General features: G+C 42.3%; 1 protein-coding gene across 1 annotated transcript in view; it reads right to left on the bottom strand.

The window, feature by feature from the left end:
* ANTXR1 (ANTXR cell adhesion molecule 1) overlaps positions 1–19,847 on the bottom strand; it is a 101,187-nt gene that overhangs the window by 28,429 nt on the left and 52,911 nt on the right. Inside the window, exons 13-14 of the mRNA XM_085313376.1 lie at positions 15,564–15,659; positions 6,815–6,856 (exon numbers count right to left, since the gene is read on the bottom strand). Coding sequence (XP_085169502.1) covers positions 6,815–6,856; positions 15,564–15,659 — 138 coding nt within the window. The remainder of the gene's footprint in view (positions 1–6,814; positions 6,857–15,563; positions 15,660–19,847) is intronic.

Genomic DNA, 19,847 nt, shown 5'->3' on the forward strand with positions numbered 1-19,847 from the left:
GTTTTTTCCTTCTTAGCTGACCTCTCTTATTCTCTCTCTGGTTAGAGCTACTGAGGCTCTTTGCTGCAACCTAAGAACTTAATATCTCTGCATGAAGTTTTCCATGAGGACTTAAAAAAAAATTGGAATCAAAATCATCCAAATATTTTCCTTCAGCAATTCTCTTTCTCTTCAGCTTAGCTTAGACTGGACTTCTCACAACAGGAAATGCCAGGGTTTAGGAAATCTTCCCCACAAGCCCTTAAAAGCCCTACGAGTCACTTCAATCTAAGATAGGAGTTCATCTGCCAGAACAACAACAGAAACAGCATACACACAAAAAGACAACAGTGGACACTTGAAAAACAAGGGAGTCACAAGCTTTCTTCAGGATGAGTCTGTTTATATGTTTTGAAGGGCACGGGAGGTTTTGCAATACAGGCAAGAAAAACACCAGTGATGTCCTACACCCTTGGCAAATGTGCTTTTAACACACGTGAGTAGCTAAAATAAAGGAATTGGAAGCACAGGGTTCAGGGTGGGGAGAGAGCAGGCAAAGGAGAAGGAAGAGGCATATAATCCACATCTCCAGCACCCCAGCTCACTGTCCCATTCGCAAGATCTGACTCTTCTCACATCCTGGCTCAGTTTTGCCCATATTGTTCTACACTTAGCTATAATGGGGGATTTGCCTGAGGAAGAACCGCGTAAGGACTTCAGCTTTAACCCAGTAGCAGTATAAAAAAACAGCACCAGAAAATTCAAGTGCATTTAAGGATGCTGGAAATTGACTGTACAGAACTTGGCATCTTTCCACCCCTAAAATCTGCTTTAGATGGAACTAGAGCTTCTTTTAAAAAATAAGAAGTAGGACAGAGCTACATTTCAGAGTCAGAGATCCAGATTCATAACTGCTAGTTTCAGAAAACAAAGATCTCTGTTTATCTCAGAGTCCATGCCGGGCTCTGTATACTTTGACCCTGACCTGAGGGAACCTCATATGTGGGTAACACGAGGACGATTCAAGAGCCACTAGGGACATCTGAACCACTCAGGGTAAGAATTTAAACTAAATTTGGCCAGATATGAGAAGGTTTGGACAACATACCCTATTCCCCGCCCTAATAATTATTTTCACAGTTGCTTCTGCACTGCCTGAATCTTGTCAGAATTTAGCTTTTATGGAGTGCTCTGCCTGCACAAAGCACTGTAAGACACTGGCTAGCCATTCCCTAAGAGACGTTATCATCCCTTTTTACAGCTAAGGGAACCTGGAGGTGAAATATGATGTGCTCATAGCCCTCAGCTCCCCCCAACTCCCCTTTTCCCCCCCAAACTAGACTAGTTTCCAAATTGTATGACCACCTCTCAGATGCAGAAGCATCGTAACACCCTGCTCAGTTCTCAGGAGACATCTTCTCCCTGATTTGGCAGGTTCTGCTTATCACACAAGACTGCCAAGCTTTCAGCTACTAGCTGCATAAACCTGCCTGTTCCAAATCATCCCAGAGGGGCTTTGGAGGAAGATGCCCTTAGTGTTTTTCATTTTTTTTTGCCTCTCACTAGTCTCAGCCTGCAACCTCATGTCAGAAAGCACTCACAGACCACGAGAACATCTGAGAGAAGGCCTTTCTACACATGCTCTACTAAGGAACAGGCTGAAGAAAGAGCTCAGCCTCATAAGGCACCAGAAAATTCACATACAAGTTCATCCTTGAAACACAAATACTTAGAAAACCAGGTCTCGTTGGTCTCACCGATTGTGAAACTCCTACTTTATTTATGGTACAGTTTCTTAAAGATCCTGCCTGAGATTATATCCTCTATGGGCAAAGTGCTGCATGCACACTGTTAAGAGAGAACTCCTGTCTTGATGGAGACGAAGGAGAAAGCATGTGAAGGTATTCCCACTCTACAGTTCAAACACTGAGCTGCATGAAAATGAAATAATGTGCCAAAGGTCATCCAGGAAAACCTACTGCAGAATGAAACATGTTAGGTCCCTGGACTTATACCCTCAGCTCCCAGGCTGCCTTTGCAGTGACTGTACTGCTGAAGATGGTCATGTCTGAACTATTTTTACAGTGCAAGTTGCTGTCCTGTGGAGCCTTGTAGCACATAAGTTCTTCTTACGAGGTCAAGGAGGATTAACATAGGTGCTCTCTTTCTAATTCTGAGGGTGAAAAACACCCACCTGTTCGCTGCCTCTATGCTAATGGAGTTTGCTGTGCTGGGCCTGCCTAGACATTTTGTACTAATTTGGCTATTAGGCTCCGCACCTTCACAGTGCAAGACCTACACCTCATCTGTTCCCAATAACATCCCRGTTCTTTTTTTCTCTTAAATGTCTGTCTCTTGAAAGGTTCCTTTTCGCTTCCTCTCAGATTTCTGCAACTCACGGTAAAAGAGGAATAAAGGGGAAGGAAAAGTGCTGGCATACCACTGTGACCTGGCTTTATTTCAGGAATAACAGAATACATTTCCTGCCTTGGTGTCTACAAAAAATTCAGATTAGGCCATYGCTCTGGAGTTTATTTTGCTATCCCCCCAGCAAGGTTTTTCAGGAAGAGGAAAATGATCTGGAAAAGATTAATAAACACTGATAAATGAGGGTGCCAGAGGCTCCGAAAGCAGATGAATCGCTGTCAGTCATTCTTTGGCYTCATGAATGTGCAATTGTGTGCCTGGGAGAAAAAGATTAGCTTGCAAGAGGACTGAACTGGTTCAAGCTGAAAAAAAAGGTTTCATCTTCTGGCTCATTAATAGCTGCCACATAGTGAGTTAAGTTCTGCCTTTTCATGGTGGCCTCCTGTAAAATGATAATCACATTCAATATTCTCAACATGTGTTGCTGAGTGATCCTTTCTCTCCAAGACTTTCTTGTGCATGTTTGCTTTGGTGGATGTGGGTAAGATGACAACAAACATAAGGATTATCCAATTACAGGCTGGTTGGTGGCTTGGCCTTGGTGGCACGTTGGGGTGACTGTGGAGCTCGGGTGCTAGAGCAGCATGGAAAAAGCAGGTCTGAGCGATGAGGAAAGAGGGTATGCTCTGGTCATCTGGTAGGATTATTGCCTGATTTTGCCAGGCTGCAGGGCACTTTGTGTCTCTGAATCCCTTTTGCAGGAGAAAGGGCTGCAATAACAGAAAGTGAAGCTACGGTAGTATATTTTAACATTGCCTGGTCTCTGCTTATAGAGCAGGGAAGCAATGAAAAGACGGGGGGATACTCTGGAGCGCTCCAGTTTACACACTCTCTAACTRCAGTTACAGTCTGTGGAACAGATTTGTAACAGATCTTTGGCACGGGTCAGGTAGTGGATAGGAAATTGTTGCAAGCTGCAAAGAGCCCTCCAACGTGTCTTTTTTTTGATGTAAAAGTGGCTATGAGAATCAGCTTCACCCTCTCGGTAATCTTCTGGTCTGAGCTGAATAAGAATTGTTCCAACAAGCTCAGCCTGAAGGTGATGGACATATGAATAAAAGCAGCTGTGTCTTCCTCCGACAGGGCTAGAAAGAGCCTTCCTGTGCACTGGAGGTAGAAGAATGTGGTTTTGATTCACCATCAATGAGTCAATCACAGGCCAGAAAGGTGCTCACTGGCTCTTCAAGGCATTCACCTCTTCCGATTGGCATTAACTTGATCTTTCCTGGCTGTAAGTAAAACCATGTGTCCTTCATCCAGGCTTAACCTCCTCCAGGGTCCTGTATTGTCTAAGGAGCACAGCAGTAAGTTGATAATATTTGCAATGTCTGATCGAATTAATTGGAAGTTTCTAGCTAATAATGATTTCCTTCACCAGCAGTGAGTGTGTGTCCAGTATGTCTCGAAAAGGCTTTAAAGCAGAGTTCAATAAAACCTTTGGAGAGTTCCTGACAGCAGTGCTGCTTTCCTTTCATTGTTACAGTATAATGCATTCTCCTTGCAACACAAAAATATATGGGCCTCAGCTCCTTATTCTGCTGATGCAAGAATTCCTCGTCTTATTTTTGCCAAGATTTTTTGAGGGAAGAAAAAAACTTACTGTAACTGTAATGCTGCTGCTTATGGGATTAGCACTCTCACGCTGGAGATGAACAGATTCTGGGTTTTCTGCAGGGGGAAAGCTAACTAGAACATGTAAAAAAATGGATTGAAGAAAATCCTGTCCTTTTTCTGTTTGCTTTCAGCAAAGTAGAAAATGTGGAGTATCCAGTCCTCCGTGAAAGCATCATATTACTGCTAGTCCCACTCTCTGGACCAGGCTCTATAAGAGTAAATAAGAGCAATAAAACACATCTTTTTAGAACTTCTGCCATTTTTTCCCACTAGTGAGAGTTACAGTCTCAAGTCCTACTAATTTTTGAGTGAGAGAGAAGTTGTGCAGTTGAATTTTAAAGAATTTATGTTGTTTGGATCTGAAAAATTTTGGAGTGATTTCGTGTCTACAGTAGCCATCAGTACACTGCTCTGATGCTTGATGGTTTCTAAAATAGTACAAACTACATTTACACCTTTTTAGGGCTCTTTTGGCTTTTAATTCTATAAGGTGGTTCTAGGGTAACTGAGTACTGAATTTTGAGGAGAGACTCTAGTAGAAAGTACATGTCAAATTATGTACACGTCAAATTACTATCCAACTAGTCCTTACAATGTTGGCACATAACCAAAGTCATCTATCCTTTGGTCCTGAAACAGTAAGAATATTAGCCCATGTATTACATAGAACTTGTCTTGTATTAGTGGGGAGGCAGGTAAACTACAGATCTAAGATTAATGCAATTTTTCAGTGCCTGAACAGCAAGAAGAGCGACACACTGGTTCTGTATAAAGAGGATTTGCCCTACATTCTCCAGAGTACAAGACCAGGCTAGTTTAAAAGAGAAGGCCAGCAGCAAACACATTACTCAAGGAAAGCTCTGAAACAGATGAACAGCAGACCATTCCTACCAAAATACTCCATGGACTCTTCCTCGCTATCAGATTCAGGGCTCAGAGAAGCTGTAACACGTCCAGAGAAATTGTTACACCAATTTAACCAAACTGAACTTGAGGCAAATACAACTTATCTGCTGAGACTGGTCTATTCTGCAGCAAATGGTCTGCTTTTGCAGAACTCACTGGTTTGAAAAAAGGCCCCCCTTACAGGCATGCCTTCCCCCTTGCATTGCAGAGATGCAATTTCCCCTTCCATTCCTTTGCCACTGAGCCAGCATTCCAGAATGATGTATTTTAATTAATTTCRGCATTTGAATCCCTTAGCTTGGAGGCATGTGTGATGCAGAACAGAGCATGTGCAATTTTAGGTTAATATTTTCCTTTGCATTCAGAGGATAGAAGCTGACAAAGCTGGTGGATTTAYTTACAGCTCAAACAACAGAAATGACTACTTAGGAAAATGGGTCAGATGTCTGCATATAGAGGTAGAGGTTGACATATCATTCTGAGAGATGGATGCCTTCAGCAGTGCATGGATCCAAATGCAAGTCTCCTTTGGGTCTAGGAATTTTCAGATTTGGAGTTTTGCTTCAAGTCTGTTTTAAAGGGAACAAGTGTCACCGAGATGGATGTTCCAGTACTGGCCTCAGCTCCAGCTGCCCTGAACTATTTCATTGTGATCAGTGCAGGCAGAAGCTAGGTTGGATTCGACCTATTAACACTGCAGAGCACTGAGCTTTAACGGCCTCTGCCTTGGCAGAGAGYGCACTTACCGAGCCAGATTTTATGGAGAGCAGGGAGAGGTTCCATTCAGCAAACTTTCACTTGCAAGCTGAAGCAGGCAATGAATTTCTCTCCAGAGACAAAAAGCAAAGGGAACTAACCAACCACATCACTATGAGCATGGATCTAAGTCTTCTCTCACTTACATAGCTAGGAGGAACTGATCCAAACTCCAGTGAAGTCAATGGAAAAACTCCCATTGACTTCAGTGTGCCCTGGACAMAGCCCAGTGACTTTTCAACGAAATCCCATGTGCAAAACAGTGCAAGCGAAGGAAGAGATTCTGTGTGCTGAAAGTAGGATGCTATAAAAAGAGGTAGAGAGAAAAGTGGGCATATTTCTAGGGAGAATCTACTCATTAAGTAACAGCGATGTAGTTTTAAACCAGTTAGTTGCTGGATTCACGTAGAAAGAATGAGCACATTTAAGTTGAAGGTTTTAATGYTGCTTTCTTGTTTCCCTCCACTAAAACTCTCCCTGCCAGCGCAGCTCTTCCAACGTTCAGATGGTTGTATCAATCTTTGCATCTGTTTAGAATCTGGGCCGCTGTTTGACCCAATTGCAAAGATTAAGGGCTGCTGTACTCTTCCTTTGCTCATAGCAGAAAGTCCATGAGATCAGTGTTGTGAGTTAGCACTCGGCTGTCAAGAGTGATTATGTAGGCTAAAACACCAAAATCATTACTGTGCCATACCAGAAAGGCAGTTAAGCATATGTTTAGGTACCATTAACTTCAAAGTTAAACATATGCTTAAGAGCTGTCCCGTCTGTGAATCAGAGTCTGTAGTACTGTTCCAACCAAGCCAAAGAACCATCTGCTTCTGTCCCTCTTCCCTCCCTGCGCCCTGGAGAGGATCTGTATGCATGGATCTACAATCACTCTTAAATAAACAAAAACCAGATCTCTACCTCATGTTGGGGTAAAAGCAAAGGGACCAGAGCAAAGCACACATGGGAGACATCAGCTAAAATGTCCCTGGGTTAGCTAAACTGCTATTGGGCAGAGCATGAACACTTAACTTCCTGCTGTAGACTATATTCTGCCATCCAGCAGAAACGTGACCTCTTGTGACAAAGCTGAAGAAAACTTTGTCCTAAACACTGCAGAAATCACATTGTCAGTGTCACTTACCTCGCTGTCTTCTGCAGGAGGCGGTGGGGGCTCTTTGATGATCTAGAAGGATCAAAGAGAAACAGAATGGTAAATCTGTATTTTGTTCTTTAGCATGATGCAAATGTCATTTAAAAAAAAAGGGTGGATATGCTGCTGTGAGCATCTCTGAACTTAGCTATGATACTGTGTGATTACAGGATGCCTGTGTGCGCATGGACCCTGTCAGGGTCACTAAGAGTGAGGGGGAAACAGGAGGCATGCCAAAGGCCTGCCATACAGACTTTCCTAATTACAACTCTGGATTCATGTTGCTCTTTAGGAGACCCCTGCCCTGTGTGAGGTCACAGTAAATTCAAAGAAATACATCCTTGATTCTCTAGCTTCCCAATCCCACTGGGAGCAATAGTCAGTGCTGGCCCTGAGCAACACTGATAGCAATCACTGTTTCACCTGAACGACCATGCTAGAATCAGCATCTCGTTCTACCGGACACTGCATATGCATATTGTTCCTGCCTCAAATAATTCACAGCCTAAACGGACAAACATTGGAAAGAGAAACCAAGGTGAAGTGAGATGCCCTGGAAGCACTGTAAACCAGTAACAACTCTCAGCCTCCTGTCTGCCAGGCCAATACTTCATTGCAGAATGCCATGCCATCTTACGCTCTTGTGAAAAATAGTCAAGCTATTCCACTCTCATAAGCTTTTTAAAAAATAGACAAATGCATATATATGCATTTGAGACTCTCCCAACTTTTCTAACTAATAAAGCAGCCAGGGTGAGGTTTTAGACTGGTCCAGGATATTCTCCATAGAAACAATTTAAGTTTATGTGGGCGTGAGGCTATTATTTCATGCAAAAAGTTTGCATCTGAGGCTCAGCAGGCAGTTGGCTACTATCACAGCCCTCCACTCCAAGAGCAACAGAAAGCCTTCCAGAGGGAAGGCAGTTGCATACAGGCATGTCAAACATTTCTCCCCTACACCAGATGCACCCCTGGTGTAAAGCTATTGCAGCCAAAAGATTAAATCCAGCCAGTCGTGTCAATACGATTGCCCCAGGGATGGATCTCCTTTGGGAGCTTTAAGTCTATCTGGATGAAGGAGTTCTTCCTTTACACAGCAGGCAATGAGTCAGAYGCTATCAAGGTGCTGAGTGCCTCTAGAGACATAGTGAGTGTCCCCAGTCCCTCTCAGGACCGTGTCCTAGGTGTAGAGGCTGCCTAGACACAGGGCGCAGATGTGTAGGCCTAAAAATTGCCCTTCAAAAAAAATCACCATCCAAAACAACAACAGCTTGGTTGTTTAAATGTAAAAAGAGAAAATGACAGTTGCATAAAGGCCCTGAAGATATAAATATTTACAACAATTCCTCTCACTCATGTTTTTCCTTCTCTGATGAGCTCACTGTTTTTATTTTCTTCTGCAAACCCCAAGTCATGCAATGTGGCCATTAATAAAGAGCATGTGCCCTTGGCTAGGGAGGAGACGGGGGCTGGCTCAGTCTTCTGTTTACAGCTCAATCTGGAGCAATGATGGCTGCAGACCTCTGCCTCTACCTGTCTCTGGCCATCTCTGCTGGTCCTGCAATTCCTTCTGCAGGATGCCATCTTGACAGCACAAGGCATTGAATTACCTTGGAGAGAGGAATAGCTCTCTAGGATCTAACTCTGTTCAGCTTCCTAGGCACGTTTACACAGCTTCATACATACATCCTATATATATATCTTAGTATCCATTTGCCCGGCCTTCCACCGCTCAGCACTTTCTGATGTCTCACATGCTCAGGGTGTTCTGAGTACACAAAAGCTATCTGGCTTGTTTGGCTCAGAGGGTTAGACTAGCAAACTGCTTTGATGAAAGACTTCAACTCTGAGTGGGTGAAAAGTGGTCTGCATCAAATAGGATGCCGCTTTCTGGAGAGGAGATTGAGAGTTATCAGGTGCTCCTTGGTTTAAGAACATGGAGGCAACACAGTCTCTTACACGTGCTTCTTAACATGACAAATACACAGCACATACAGAGTATCAAAACATACAGAAAACCTTTCTAGCCACACTACAGGTGTGTTTATGTTACTGGCCACCGTGATGGGTGACACTGTAGCAGACCTCCTTTTGAGTCAAAATTCCTAATCCAAAACCACCAGATAATGAGAAATTCCAGATACCTGATCCAAAATATGCCCCACTGGAAGTGGCCTGATTCCCTCCTCTGGTATTAGTTTAGTGTAACATCATGGATTTCAGTGGAGTTTCTCTTGATTTGCATTGGCATGAAACATCAGGATAATCTGGCCAATAAACTTGGTCCAGTTAAAGATTCAGATGCAACTTCTTAGCCAGTATCGCTGAAACTCTTGAGATTACAGACTTGGAAATGAAGAGATGAGTGCGATTTCCACGTATTTGTGTTCTTTCTTGCAACACAGACACACAAACACACACTAACCCCTGTTTCTATGAACAGATCAAGTTTTATCTAATACATGCCAAGAAGAAGAAGTGACTACTGCTACTTTCATGTGCATATTACTTCTAACAGCAGCTGAACACCCTGCAAGTTCATGACACAGATTGGTTAGTTTGGACAGTTCTGGAAATGCTGAGAATTTGGTCATCTGTGCCCCTGAGCCTGTAGGAACTTTGGAAGTTCAAGTCATGCACAAAATATATCTTCTGTCTTGCTGTCCAGGTTTGGAAAGGCTTTTGATCTGTAAACAGTACAAATCCTTTCTTTCTCCATTTTGGATCCTTGTAGTTACAGCTGTGCCTGCACACGGGACCCTTACTCTGGGGTACTCTTASCAGTGAAGTGAATGGGGTTTTTGTCCCGTCATGCACAACTGAGCCAAACAAACACTGAGCAGGAACAGCAAGGTCCCAGAGCCAAAAGGCAGTGCTTTGCTCCTGTTCGTTCTTCAGAAACAGAAACGATTACTCAAGTGCAAGAAGGAAAATGCTGTTKCAGGGAACCCAGTGAGGATTTAGCCTGTACTGGCACAGAAGRTTTGAGTCCACCACATTTTGTTCTGGGCTGTCACTCTTGCCTTCCCTCTGCCTCGCCAGATGACACATGGACCTGCTGAACGCAATCGGCTGGGAGCATGCTTGGCCAAGCAAAATGCTTAGCCTAGTTTAGCTTGGCAAAGCCAAAGTGTTTGTTCACGTGTGCTGCAATTGTTTTGATAACCCCAAGCCATTTCTGTTACTGCTGCTGCGACTGTATCTTCTGTCCCTATGTTTGAAAGAGGGAAATTATGATCATTCATCAACCATATTTGCTTGCTAGGTGGGGGATACTAAAGGGTTTCTGCATCAATGTTGTGCTATAAAAAAACCCCTTACAACTTGTTTTTAAGTAGTAAAGGACTGTGGGATGAAGTGCTTSTTTCACCTTTCATCAAAGACTTCAAGACACACGCGACTGACACAGGTCTCTGTGAGCTGACATGCCTTGATGTCACAGGTGCACAAAGGAGCAGACGGTTCTGCTGAATGACCCAGTGTAAAAGCAGAGCAATACTATTAGCCACCTCCTGGAAGCTTAGAAGTGTTGCAGAGGACTGCTTTTCTGTTGCCCTACAATTTCTTCAGCCATTCAGGCATAAGCAAAGAGAACACACTGAATCCAGATTTTCCATACTCCAGGAACGTGTCTAGAACATTTTCCATCTTGGGAGAGCAGAAAACTCCACCAGTTTGCAGTGTCCAGCAAACATACTCAGAAATTTTCCCTGGAGTTTTATATGATAAGTAGGGGCAACATGAAGTGCATCTGCTTTAAGATGGAGCAGAACATCAGCAAGAACAAGGGTCATGCATGAAAACAATGCAGAATTAGATATGAAGGATTCTGCCTCTACTTGGCAATCAGCAGCTCTGCAATCAAAACCAAAGCCAACCCTCATCGTTCCTAAACACTAATGGATCTGTTCTCTGTGAATCTGACCCATCCATTTTTGGACTTATTTATAGTTTTGACCTCCTCTAAGTCCTGTGGCAGAGAGTTTCATGGTTTATTCATGAATTGGGTAAAGGACTATTTCCTTTTCACTTGTTTCCTATCCGCTGTGTGCTCTAAGCACCCGTTAATTCTTTGGAAACTTGGTCTACAGTTCATAGTTTCTAATACAAGCTGGAGCCTATCCCTATACCATCATCTGCAATACAATATATCCTTCTTCCYAAACCTACTAGTAAGGGGTAAACAATGTCCAACAGGAAAGCTAACTCATGCTTTTCAGCTAACCTCTCTTGTTGACATAGACACAGGAATCAAGTTCTCTGCAACAAAACTAGCAGGAGGAGAGACAAGGCTGCCTCCTGAGCGTATGGGAGTGGGTGGGAGTTAGAATACCCGGACTCTTGCTCCTAATCTCCATCAAGCTGACATACACCATGTAATTTTATGACTCTTCAGGGTTACTGTAGCACTGATACATTTCCTCCCCTCCTCTTCCTCTAGTTTAGCTGTTTTTCATGTGTTTTTAATATACATTTACTGTATTTTCTCTATCCAGCTTTTTGTTTCCAAAACTTTTGGTCAGCTGCAGTACAGACTGAGAGCCAAACAAATTGCTGGGTTCTTCCATGCTTCCTTCCAGAAAGCAGCATAAAACTAAGACTGGCGTCTAGATGCTTAAATACCAACACCTCATTTATATGCCAGCCACACCCCTGTATTTAAAGAAGCAGCAGCAGAAAAATGAGTAAGACAATGCAAATATTCAGAATGGGCAATTACTATAGACCAGCACCTCACAGCCCCCTGGCCACACAGCATGGATGTGTAAGGGAGGCAAAGACTCATGTTTACCTTATAAAGCTGTAGGGAGCTGTGATACATGAGGGTTTGGGGAAATGCTTCAACTCAAAGTCCTAGCTGCACCAGGGAGAGGTTTACACTCACACTCTGTGTTTTATCACCTGGTCTGCCCCAGCTAAGATTCAGCCTGAAGATCAGGACTGATTGACTGTAGCAACTATTTCAGTTGTGCCACAGCTAATCTTTCATGCAGGCTCTGCTCACRTGCAATGCATGCCCCAAATAAAACTCCTTTTAATTAAGTTTGCCAGTTTAAGTGTCTATGCATGACTCCTGCTCTGTGCACTGCAGCATCCTGGCACAGTGAACTTGCCCTAGCATAAACAGTCCTTCCAACTTTTGCATTAATTATGGCTTCACTACACATCCAAAACACTGCTAAATTGGCTTCGAAATCGAATTGGTTTGGATACATCCAATTTAACAGTGTGCCTGCAAGCCTCTAAGACTGTTTTAGAGGTTTTCTACCTATTTGGCTTACATCTGTATCAAACCTSAGCCTTTTATTGGCCTCCTCCTTGGAAGTGAATTTCATCTTTGGGCAGATAAGAAAACTGTGTGTGCAAGCGGTTGCTATTTAGGAGCTCTCTTATTCCTTCAGTTTACCTGCGTTCAGAAAAGCGAGGTGGGGTGGAATGGGAGACAATAGCAAAGTGCCCCCTAATATCAGTGGGGCAAGGATCTGGCACCTGCTGCTTTGCAAACAGGCTCTGCTCAGGGAAAGAAGAGTCATCCTGCTATCGAGGCTCTTGCATGTCTTCTATTATTCTTTTCATGTGCACATTGCTGGGTATGTCAGCTTAGCAGAGTTGCTTTCTTTTCTGCAGTTGTTGAACAAATATCCTTGAAACTTCTTCAGAGGTCAGCACCTGGCTCCAATGTTTTTATATCACCCCACTAATGTCAAGGGAAATTTTGCCTGTACTGATACTGGGCACAGTAAAGGCCTAACTATTGGTCTGATCCACCAAGCAACTATTGTATCTACTGTAAACTGAGTGGTAAATTCCAAGACTTCATCCCAGAATAGTTCTGAGACCAATAAACTTGGATACACTTGGAAACAGCACTTCTTGATGGGTGTGTGCCAAGGAGATACCGGGTTCCAGATAAATCCCGTGGGGTAAGTCTATTGACTTCAGCGCATTACTCTTGAGATGAAGCTGGCTTGGTGTCTTTCCTGGAGAACTGCTGGATAATAATGATTCCCATTTAATCAAAAAGCATGCCAGGAGGAATTTCAGGGTTTAGAAATGTGCTTGTCACACAGAAACAAATTTATTCTTGGTAAGAAAAAACTCCCCGCGCTCCGGACACACAATTATCTCTGAAGCATCCCTGGGCTTGAATCCACAGCAGTGTCTCTGGGTCTGTGGTTTGATTATTAGAGGTTATTGCTTGCTTGCCTTTCTTGTTTGTTGTGCAAGCCAGTTCCTCTGCCCTTAATTCACTCTCTACTTCTGACAACACTGCATTCCTTGATATGTCATTACCAAACAAGTAAATAAGCAGTGTTCCTCTGGTCTCCACTTCCTCACCCTAAACCAAGTAGGCTGGGTACCCCTCCACAGATTTGTCTTTAATTTTCCAAAATTTTGGAGTGAGCAATGCACAACAAGATATCTTAACTGCTGGTCTATTTCCAGACATACTGGACTGCTGTCCCTGAGAGATGAAGAGATTTAGTTCATGCTCCTGACATAAAATCTTTCCAGCAAGCCAAGGAATGTGTTTAACATACATTTGGAAAATATCAGTGTGCTAGTCCCCAGTTGGAGAGCTATGTAAGAGGGAATGTGGAAGGTAAAGGAGTAAAGAGGTGAGGAAAAGCTTTTATCTGCATCAATTTTTTAAATACAGAACCTAAATCTGGAAAACATTAAGCTTACCATGTTTTGTGTGGATAGCAGGCTACCCCACCTCTGCTGCACCCGCTTTGCTTATCTGGATTGTATTTCTCACACTTGAAGCACAGCTATTACATGACCATTAACCTCATACTGTTTCAGTGGAGCAGTCCCATAGCACCTTTCTCGATGCATAGCTCCGTATTTTCTTTACTCTGCACCCTGCCTCTCTTATTTATGCCTTATTCACATCAGCTTCATTGCTGTCCTGTAACAGAACCTTAAAATGGCAGCATCTCTTAGGGCCTTTCTTCTGCTCCACCTCAATTCTCAACCAAATCCCATCATAAACTTCTGTGCTGGTGCATCTTCATCGACTTCTATGCAGCTGTACCCATGAAGATGACGGCCAGACTTCTCTGGGAATGTGCCATCTAGTTTAGATAAGTAATTCTCAGCAACCTACCASACTGCCGATCCTTTATCCATTTTTAGAACTTTTTTTTTTTTAAAAAACTGTTCTGAAGTGTTCAAATAAATATGTTTTCCCTTCTGGTTTTCATCTCGTGACAGAGGTGCCAAACTACTGTGAAAAGCAGCATTCTATCCCTAGTGTTTCCAGCTAGAAAGAAATAAAAGACTCAWTTTTTCTTGTGAGATTTCTGTCCTTGTTCTGGATAGAGAAATACAACTCACCACAAAGACTCATCCTCAAATACAACCAGCTCCTGCAGTTTCCATGGCTCCACAGTTTTCAGTACCAGATCGTAGGTTTGGTACAATATGGTATAAACTTACAACGCTAACTAATTTAAAACCGGGGGGAGGGGGAACAATAGTGACCCAGGAACCTCAGCCAGTCTGGACAGTCTTAAAAGAAGCATCARGAACGTTACACACAGCCTCACACCAAAACCAGTCTTCAATTCTGCTGACATCTGTACATCCCTAATCCTTGCTCTATATTTGCAGCASAAACATTCAACACAAGAGCAGAGCTTTGCTGTATTACATGTTCCACAATGATCAGTCCTTGTCCTGATCTCCATAGGCAAAGGCAGCCCTAGAGATGGTCAGGAAAGATACATAGCAGCATGGCACATCTTTGCAGTCATATAGCTTGATCAAACGTGAAAAAAAGCTTGTCTCTCAATTCAAGGCCCTCAATTTCCACATCATCTCCCTTGACCACTTCTTTCTGAATGTTTTCTTCTGATTTTTGTCTGTCTTTTTTAATAACTAACTCTGTAACTGTGCTTTTTAATTCTGCAACCTTTTTGCAGGTTGAATCTATGAAAGATATTGCTCATGGTGAAAAACACAGTCTATTTCAAGTGAAACTGCCATTCGGATATTTTAAAGTGCTTTTCAGACATGGTGAGCCTGAAAAAAGTAACTTAGTTTTGCAAAAATTTGGAGACTTAAAAATGTCTTCTCTTTMTACAAGAGGCAGAACAAGGACTTCAGCTTGGGTTCAGCATGTCTACCCTTTAAGGTGTCCTCCAGCGCTGAGATGCTGATAGGGGGATTAGAAAGCTCAGAAAAGCTATTCCTTTCTAAAAATTCACAGAAACTCACACTTCAGCAAACCATTTCCATTTTGTGACCCACAATAAGTCTGAAAGGCTTCTGACAAGGTCTGTGTGTTAATGTTTCTATTTCATGGAGGCAATCCAAAGGCCAGGGAGATGAAGCACCATAAAACAGTATCAGCGGTGCAAGATGCACCATCTTGTTCCACAGCCACTCCATAGTTCTTTCCTATTAAAAACTTTGCCTATCCTTCACTGGTCACACCCAGAAAATGCTGAATTGCTATTATACATTAATGTGATTTCTGCCCTGCATTTTATTTTAATCAAAGAAAAATGAGGGAGAACTCTGCATGCAACAGCAACATAAACATGATGAAGCGTGGTAGGGACGCTCAGAGAGGTGGAAGGCTATTCTATCTCCAGGGTTTAGGACTTGTTGCAATCTGTCAGCAAATTGGCTTCCCTAGCTTGCATGTAACTGTTGGCAGCTTATTCACACAGAAATGGCACATTGCAATCAGTAATACTGTGGGTAAACCAGGATGGGAAGGACTTACCACTGTGCAGCAAAGAGGCCAGAACCACCAGAGGAGAGCCAGTGCTAGCAGGAGGAAGAGGATCAGCAAGGCAATAGCCAGGATAGTCCCATCTGACTGAAAGAGAAATACAGACCATGTGTGAGCACTATTAACCCGCAACTCCCCTTTCCAGAACACCCGACCAGTACATCCTGCCTGTAGGCATACCCCTACCCACCAAGGGCCATTGTCATATTCCAYATATTTTTCAGTCAAAACATATAGCTTTCCTCTGTCCACCTACAGATAAATATGGCACCTTCCCCCCCCCCCACCTATTGCAGGAGTGGCTAAGATGTCTAGTTCATTTCCTAGAGAGCTGTAGGTTTTGTTTTGATTTTCAGGTCAAACCAAATTATGTAAAACTCTTATTTCACTTTGGAGCAAAATTATTGTCTCCGTATTTCTCAGAGTACTATAAAGACTGAAAAAATATTTCCAATTAAAAAAAAAGAACATAGAACAACATGACATTTCACTGCAGTTTCATGTATTCTTCTTTCTTTGTAACTATTTCCCCCTTTCACATAAACTAAAAAGTAATGTCAGAACTAAAGTTTACTCCAAACAGAAAACTTCATGAAGGAGCTCTCTGGGCACAGGACTCAGGTCATCCTGTTTTTCTCAGGTTTTCAGCAGTGGTGAGTCAGGGTAATTCTGCTATGAGCTTTTCAGGGAGTTTTGAGCTTACACACCATCACAGCAACATTAAGTTTTTTTACCCCACATCGGAAGCCGCTACCTCTGYGAGATCCCCTGCTTTTCTAACTAGGATACTTCCCGTGTTTGAAAAGGCATTTGCAATTCTCTGATAATGATTTATAACCCAAACTGCTGCACAAACCAGCTCAACATACCAGTCAAAACTGAATGTGCATTTTTTTCTACTTCTTTAGATTTAATCTGAAACATACATTCTTGGCTTCCTGAGGCACACCAGCTTCTCTACACCACTCCCCCACAATATCATCACATTCTGAGATAAGCAAGCAGGCAGCTAGTCCGGACTCAAGCTCATTTGAGACATTCTTGATACAAGAGCCAGACATTTTAAAAAAAATCCTGCCAAAACCTCAAGATCACAATGCCATATTAAGGATTCACTCAAGAGCAGACTGACCTGTAGTGCTGGGAAATAGGGTGACTGCTTATGTCACTGTAATTCAATGGCTAGATGACTTCCCATCATACCATAATGTCAAGAATAACGGATAAATAATSAGGTTAAGAATGTTTTCCAAACCCTCTTTTGGTGCAGAAGGAATTACTGGAGAATACAGATCAAGCCAAACTGATTGAGACTTGGAAACAAAAGAGAAGCARGTCACACTGGAGAAGAATCTACCTAAAACATCTCTGGGAACGGAAATTAGATCTCAAAACAAAATACAAGCTAGTTCAAGAAGACAGGGCTGTGTGTTTGGTGCTGTTCCTTTCAAGACATAGCATAAAGTCATATCCATCAGAATGGAATTTGCTGATGTTAAACACTTCAGAAAACATGGTCCTGACTTTCTGAACTGCTACCAAAAAAAAAAAGAACAATTCTTTTTACATCCAGTTGCTGTCTACATCTTTTATCCCATGTTCACATGTGTATTTGTTTCATTAGGAATACTCTAAACTCAGTTTGCAAAAAAAAAGTAAGAAAAATTAAAATGCCTTTTAACTAGCTTTTTAACAGCATTCTTTCGTACATTTTTCTTCAGCAAATATCGGTCTACATTACCCTAACACATCTAGTTCTCTGTGAGGCACCTGATAAAGCCAGCTACTTTTCTGTGTCTCCCAGCAGTGAAACAGTCCTAAAGACTTGGAAGGATTTGAATCGCCAGATCTTACATTTCTCACTCAGGTAACATCTCACATTAAAGCCAGCATTGCCAAGCAAGTCTGCAGGGATCAGCCTGCTTCTGGTATCAAAGACAGACTCCCCTCAAAAATTTATCCCACTTTTTTGTTTGCTTTAGAACAAGCATTGAAACATTCCAGACAAATGTGAACTGAGTTTTCTGGACTCAGCCATAGCTACTGGGTGTCAAACTGGGACCSTTAACCAGGAATTGCAAATTCTATCTTCATCTGCTTTGACTGTGCTGTCATTGCCTGTGAACCAGGCTTTGAGGAAACCTTAGTAAGTCAGACAAGGACACAGCACAAACAAAATAAATCCTATAAAAATCATCCAGAGTGACCTGAACTTTGATTTTGCCTTATCTTTATTTCATTGTTATTTGCTATAATTTAGCTATCATTCTGTGCAATATCTATGGTTTTATTTAAAAAAAAAAAAAAAAAAAAACTTTGCATAGATAGAAATAGCCATTTTATCTGAGGTGAATAATAAACAAGGAAAATATGCCTGCTAAAACATTTAGCAGAATTTCCACTGACATTTTGAAATCTTTCTCCTAGTCTTGTAAGTGGTTACAAAAGGAGCACTGAAAAAAAAAAAATCAAAACAGACATTTCAAAAGCCTTCTTTTTAAATCAAAATTTGGAAGACAGTACAAACATTCATGGAAACACTGAACCACGGAATATTTCAATGAGCTAGGTTTGACACAGTTATTGAATGAAGGCTGGCAATTCAGACCAAAGAAAACAACTTTCATTCTAGAGAGAGAAAAGACTTTTTTTTTTTTTTTTTTTTTAAACATGAAACTGGTGAAGTTTCCATGGTCATGGTCATTTTTCCCCAAAGGAAGCTTCTGATATGAGCTTCAGTTCAGACCCTTAGCTCCAGAGCAGTGTTCTGCTGTGCAGTTAGTAGCTGCTAGGATTTCTATGCTGGAACATTTAAGAAGCCCAACCGTCATTGGGGAAAATCCTCTTGCCATAGAAGAGAAACCTGACCCACCCCCTGGACTACAGGTACGCTTATGCGGAAGGGTGGAGGGATTGCAAATTCAGATCCAATAAACTGCACAGGCTATTTTTCCTCAAACCTACCCCCCAAACGTTTATATATGTCTTATCGTCTAGAGGAGGCTGCTCCTCTAACGAAGGCATTCAACTCCCGGGATGACCACATCTAATACAAAGAGGTTAGTATAAACTAGGTGCATGCATTCCTTTAACAGTGAGCAGAGATGACCACTCCAGAAATGTTCATCCCACAGAAAACATGACTCATCCTCCAGAATACACGTCTCCCCTTATTGCCTACTGATATTGCTGCCTAAAACCAAGCTCCGAATTTTTTGGCCTCAGGAAGCACAAATACAATCATGCAGAAAGACAGAGCTAAGACGCAGCCTGTGATTCTAAGCCTTTGTTTTATCGTAAGCATCCATGCTTCTAAACAGAGAAACTAGCATAAACAAATAAATTGTAATTTCATGGCTTTTTTCTGAGGTTTGTCCAAAGAAAATTCTACTACACATCAGATGTGGATGTTGCTTTTTCTTTTTTTCCCCATTTTTTTCTCAATTATTTTTGTTTAATCTTTTATTTCCTAGTTTCTCACTTTACTGCACTGCATTTGCAACATACATTAAGGTTACCAGAAAGGTAACCGGGAATAAACAATGCTGGAGCTAGAGCACATGGGCCCTCCAAAGCTTTGACTACTGACGGTCAGTAGTGATGAGCGAAGTACTAGGTCCATCTAACAAACGTGCTTACGTATGGCAGCTGATGAACAAATGCGCCATTGATTTACAGGGAGAGGGAGGTGGCTAGCATGCATGCTTGTTACCACAACAGAAAATGGATTTAACTCAAGCACATGTTTAAGCACACCAACTTCACGCTGTGCCGAAGACAGAGAGACTTTGTTAAATACGTGCATCAATTAAGGCTGGGTTCAGGAAAAGTATTTGGTCCTAACTTGTACTGACTTCACTGGAAAGCAAGAAGCCCAAATRTTCTGTTGAATCTAGATCTTATTGTGCAGCTCTGCACATGCTGCTCTAGAAAACTCAGAAGGAKATGCTACCTACCAGGTAACTGCTCTTGCGACGATAGCCTGCCTATCAACCCCTTCTGCTGCGCAGCAGGGTAAGACAGAGCCTTTCCACTTGGCAATTGCAGCAGAGCATCCACAGCCGTCATGCAGCCTGGCTGTGTCAGCTCAAGGGCAGGCTCTACCCTACCTTTCCACACCAGAGAGTTGTGCAGCTCTTATTGTGAAGGAAACACTGTTCATTTCTGCCCAACTCTCTTGTGGATGTTGTCATCACAGCAATGGAAACTGATGTCTATCACTTATTTTACTACACACGTAGGTTTGTTTTTTAATGTAACAGAAAATCTGGTCTA

This window comes from Rhea americana, unplaced genomic scaffold (assembly GCF_003343005.1).
Source record: "Rhea americana isolate MKP2758 unplaced genomic scaffold, rheAme1 scaffold_383, whole genome shotgun sequence".
Lineage (NCBI taxonomy): Eukaryota > Metazoa > Chordata > Aves > Rheiformes > Rheidae > Rhea > Rhea americana.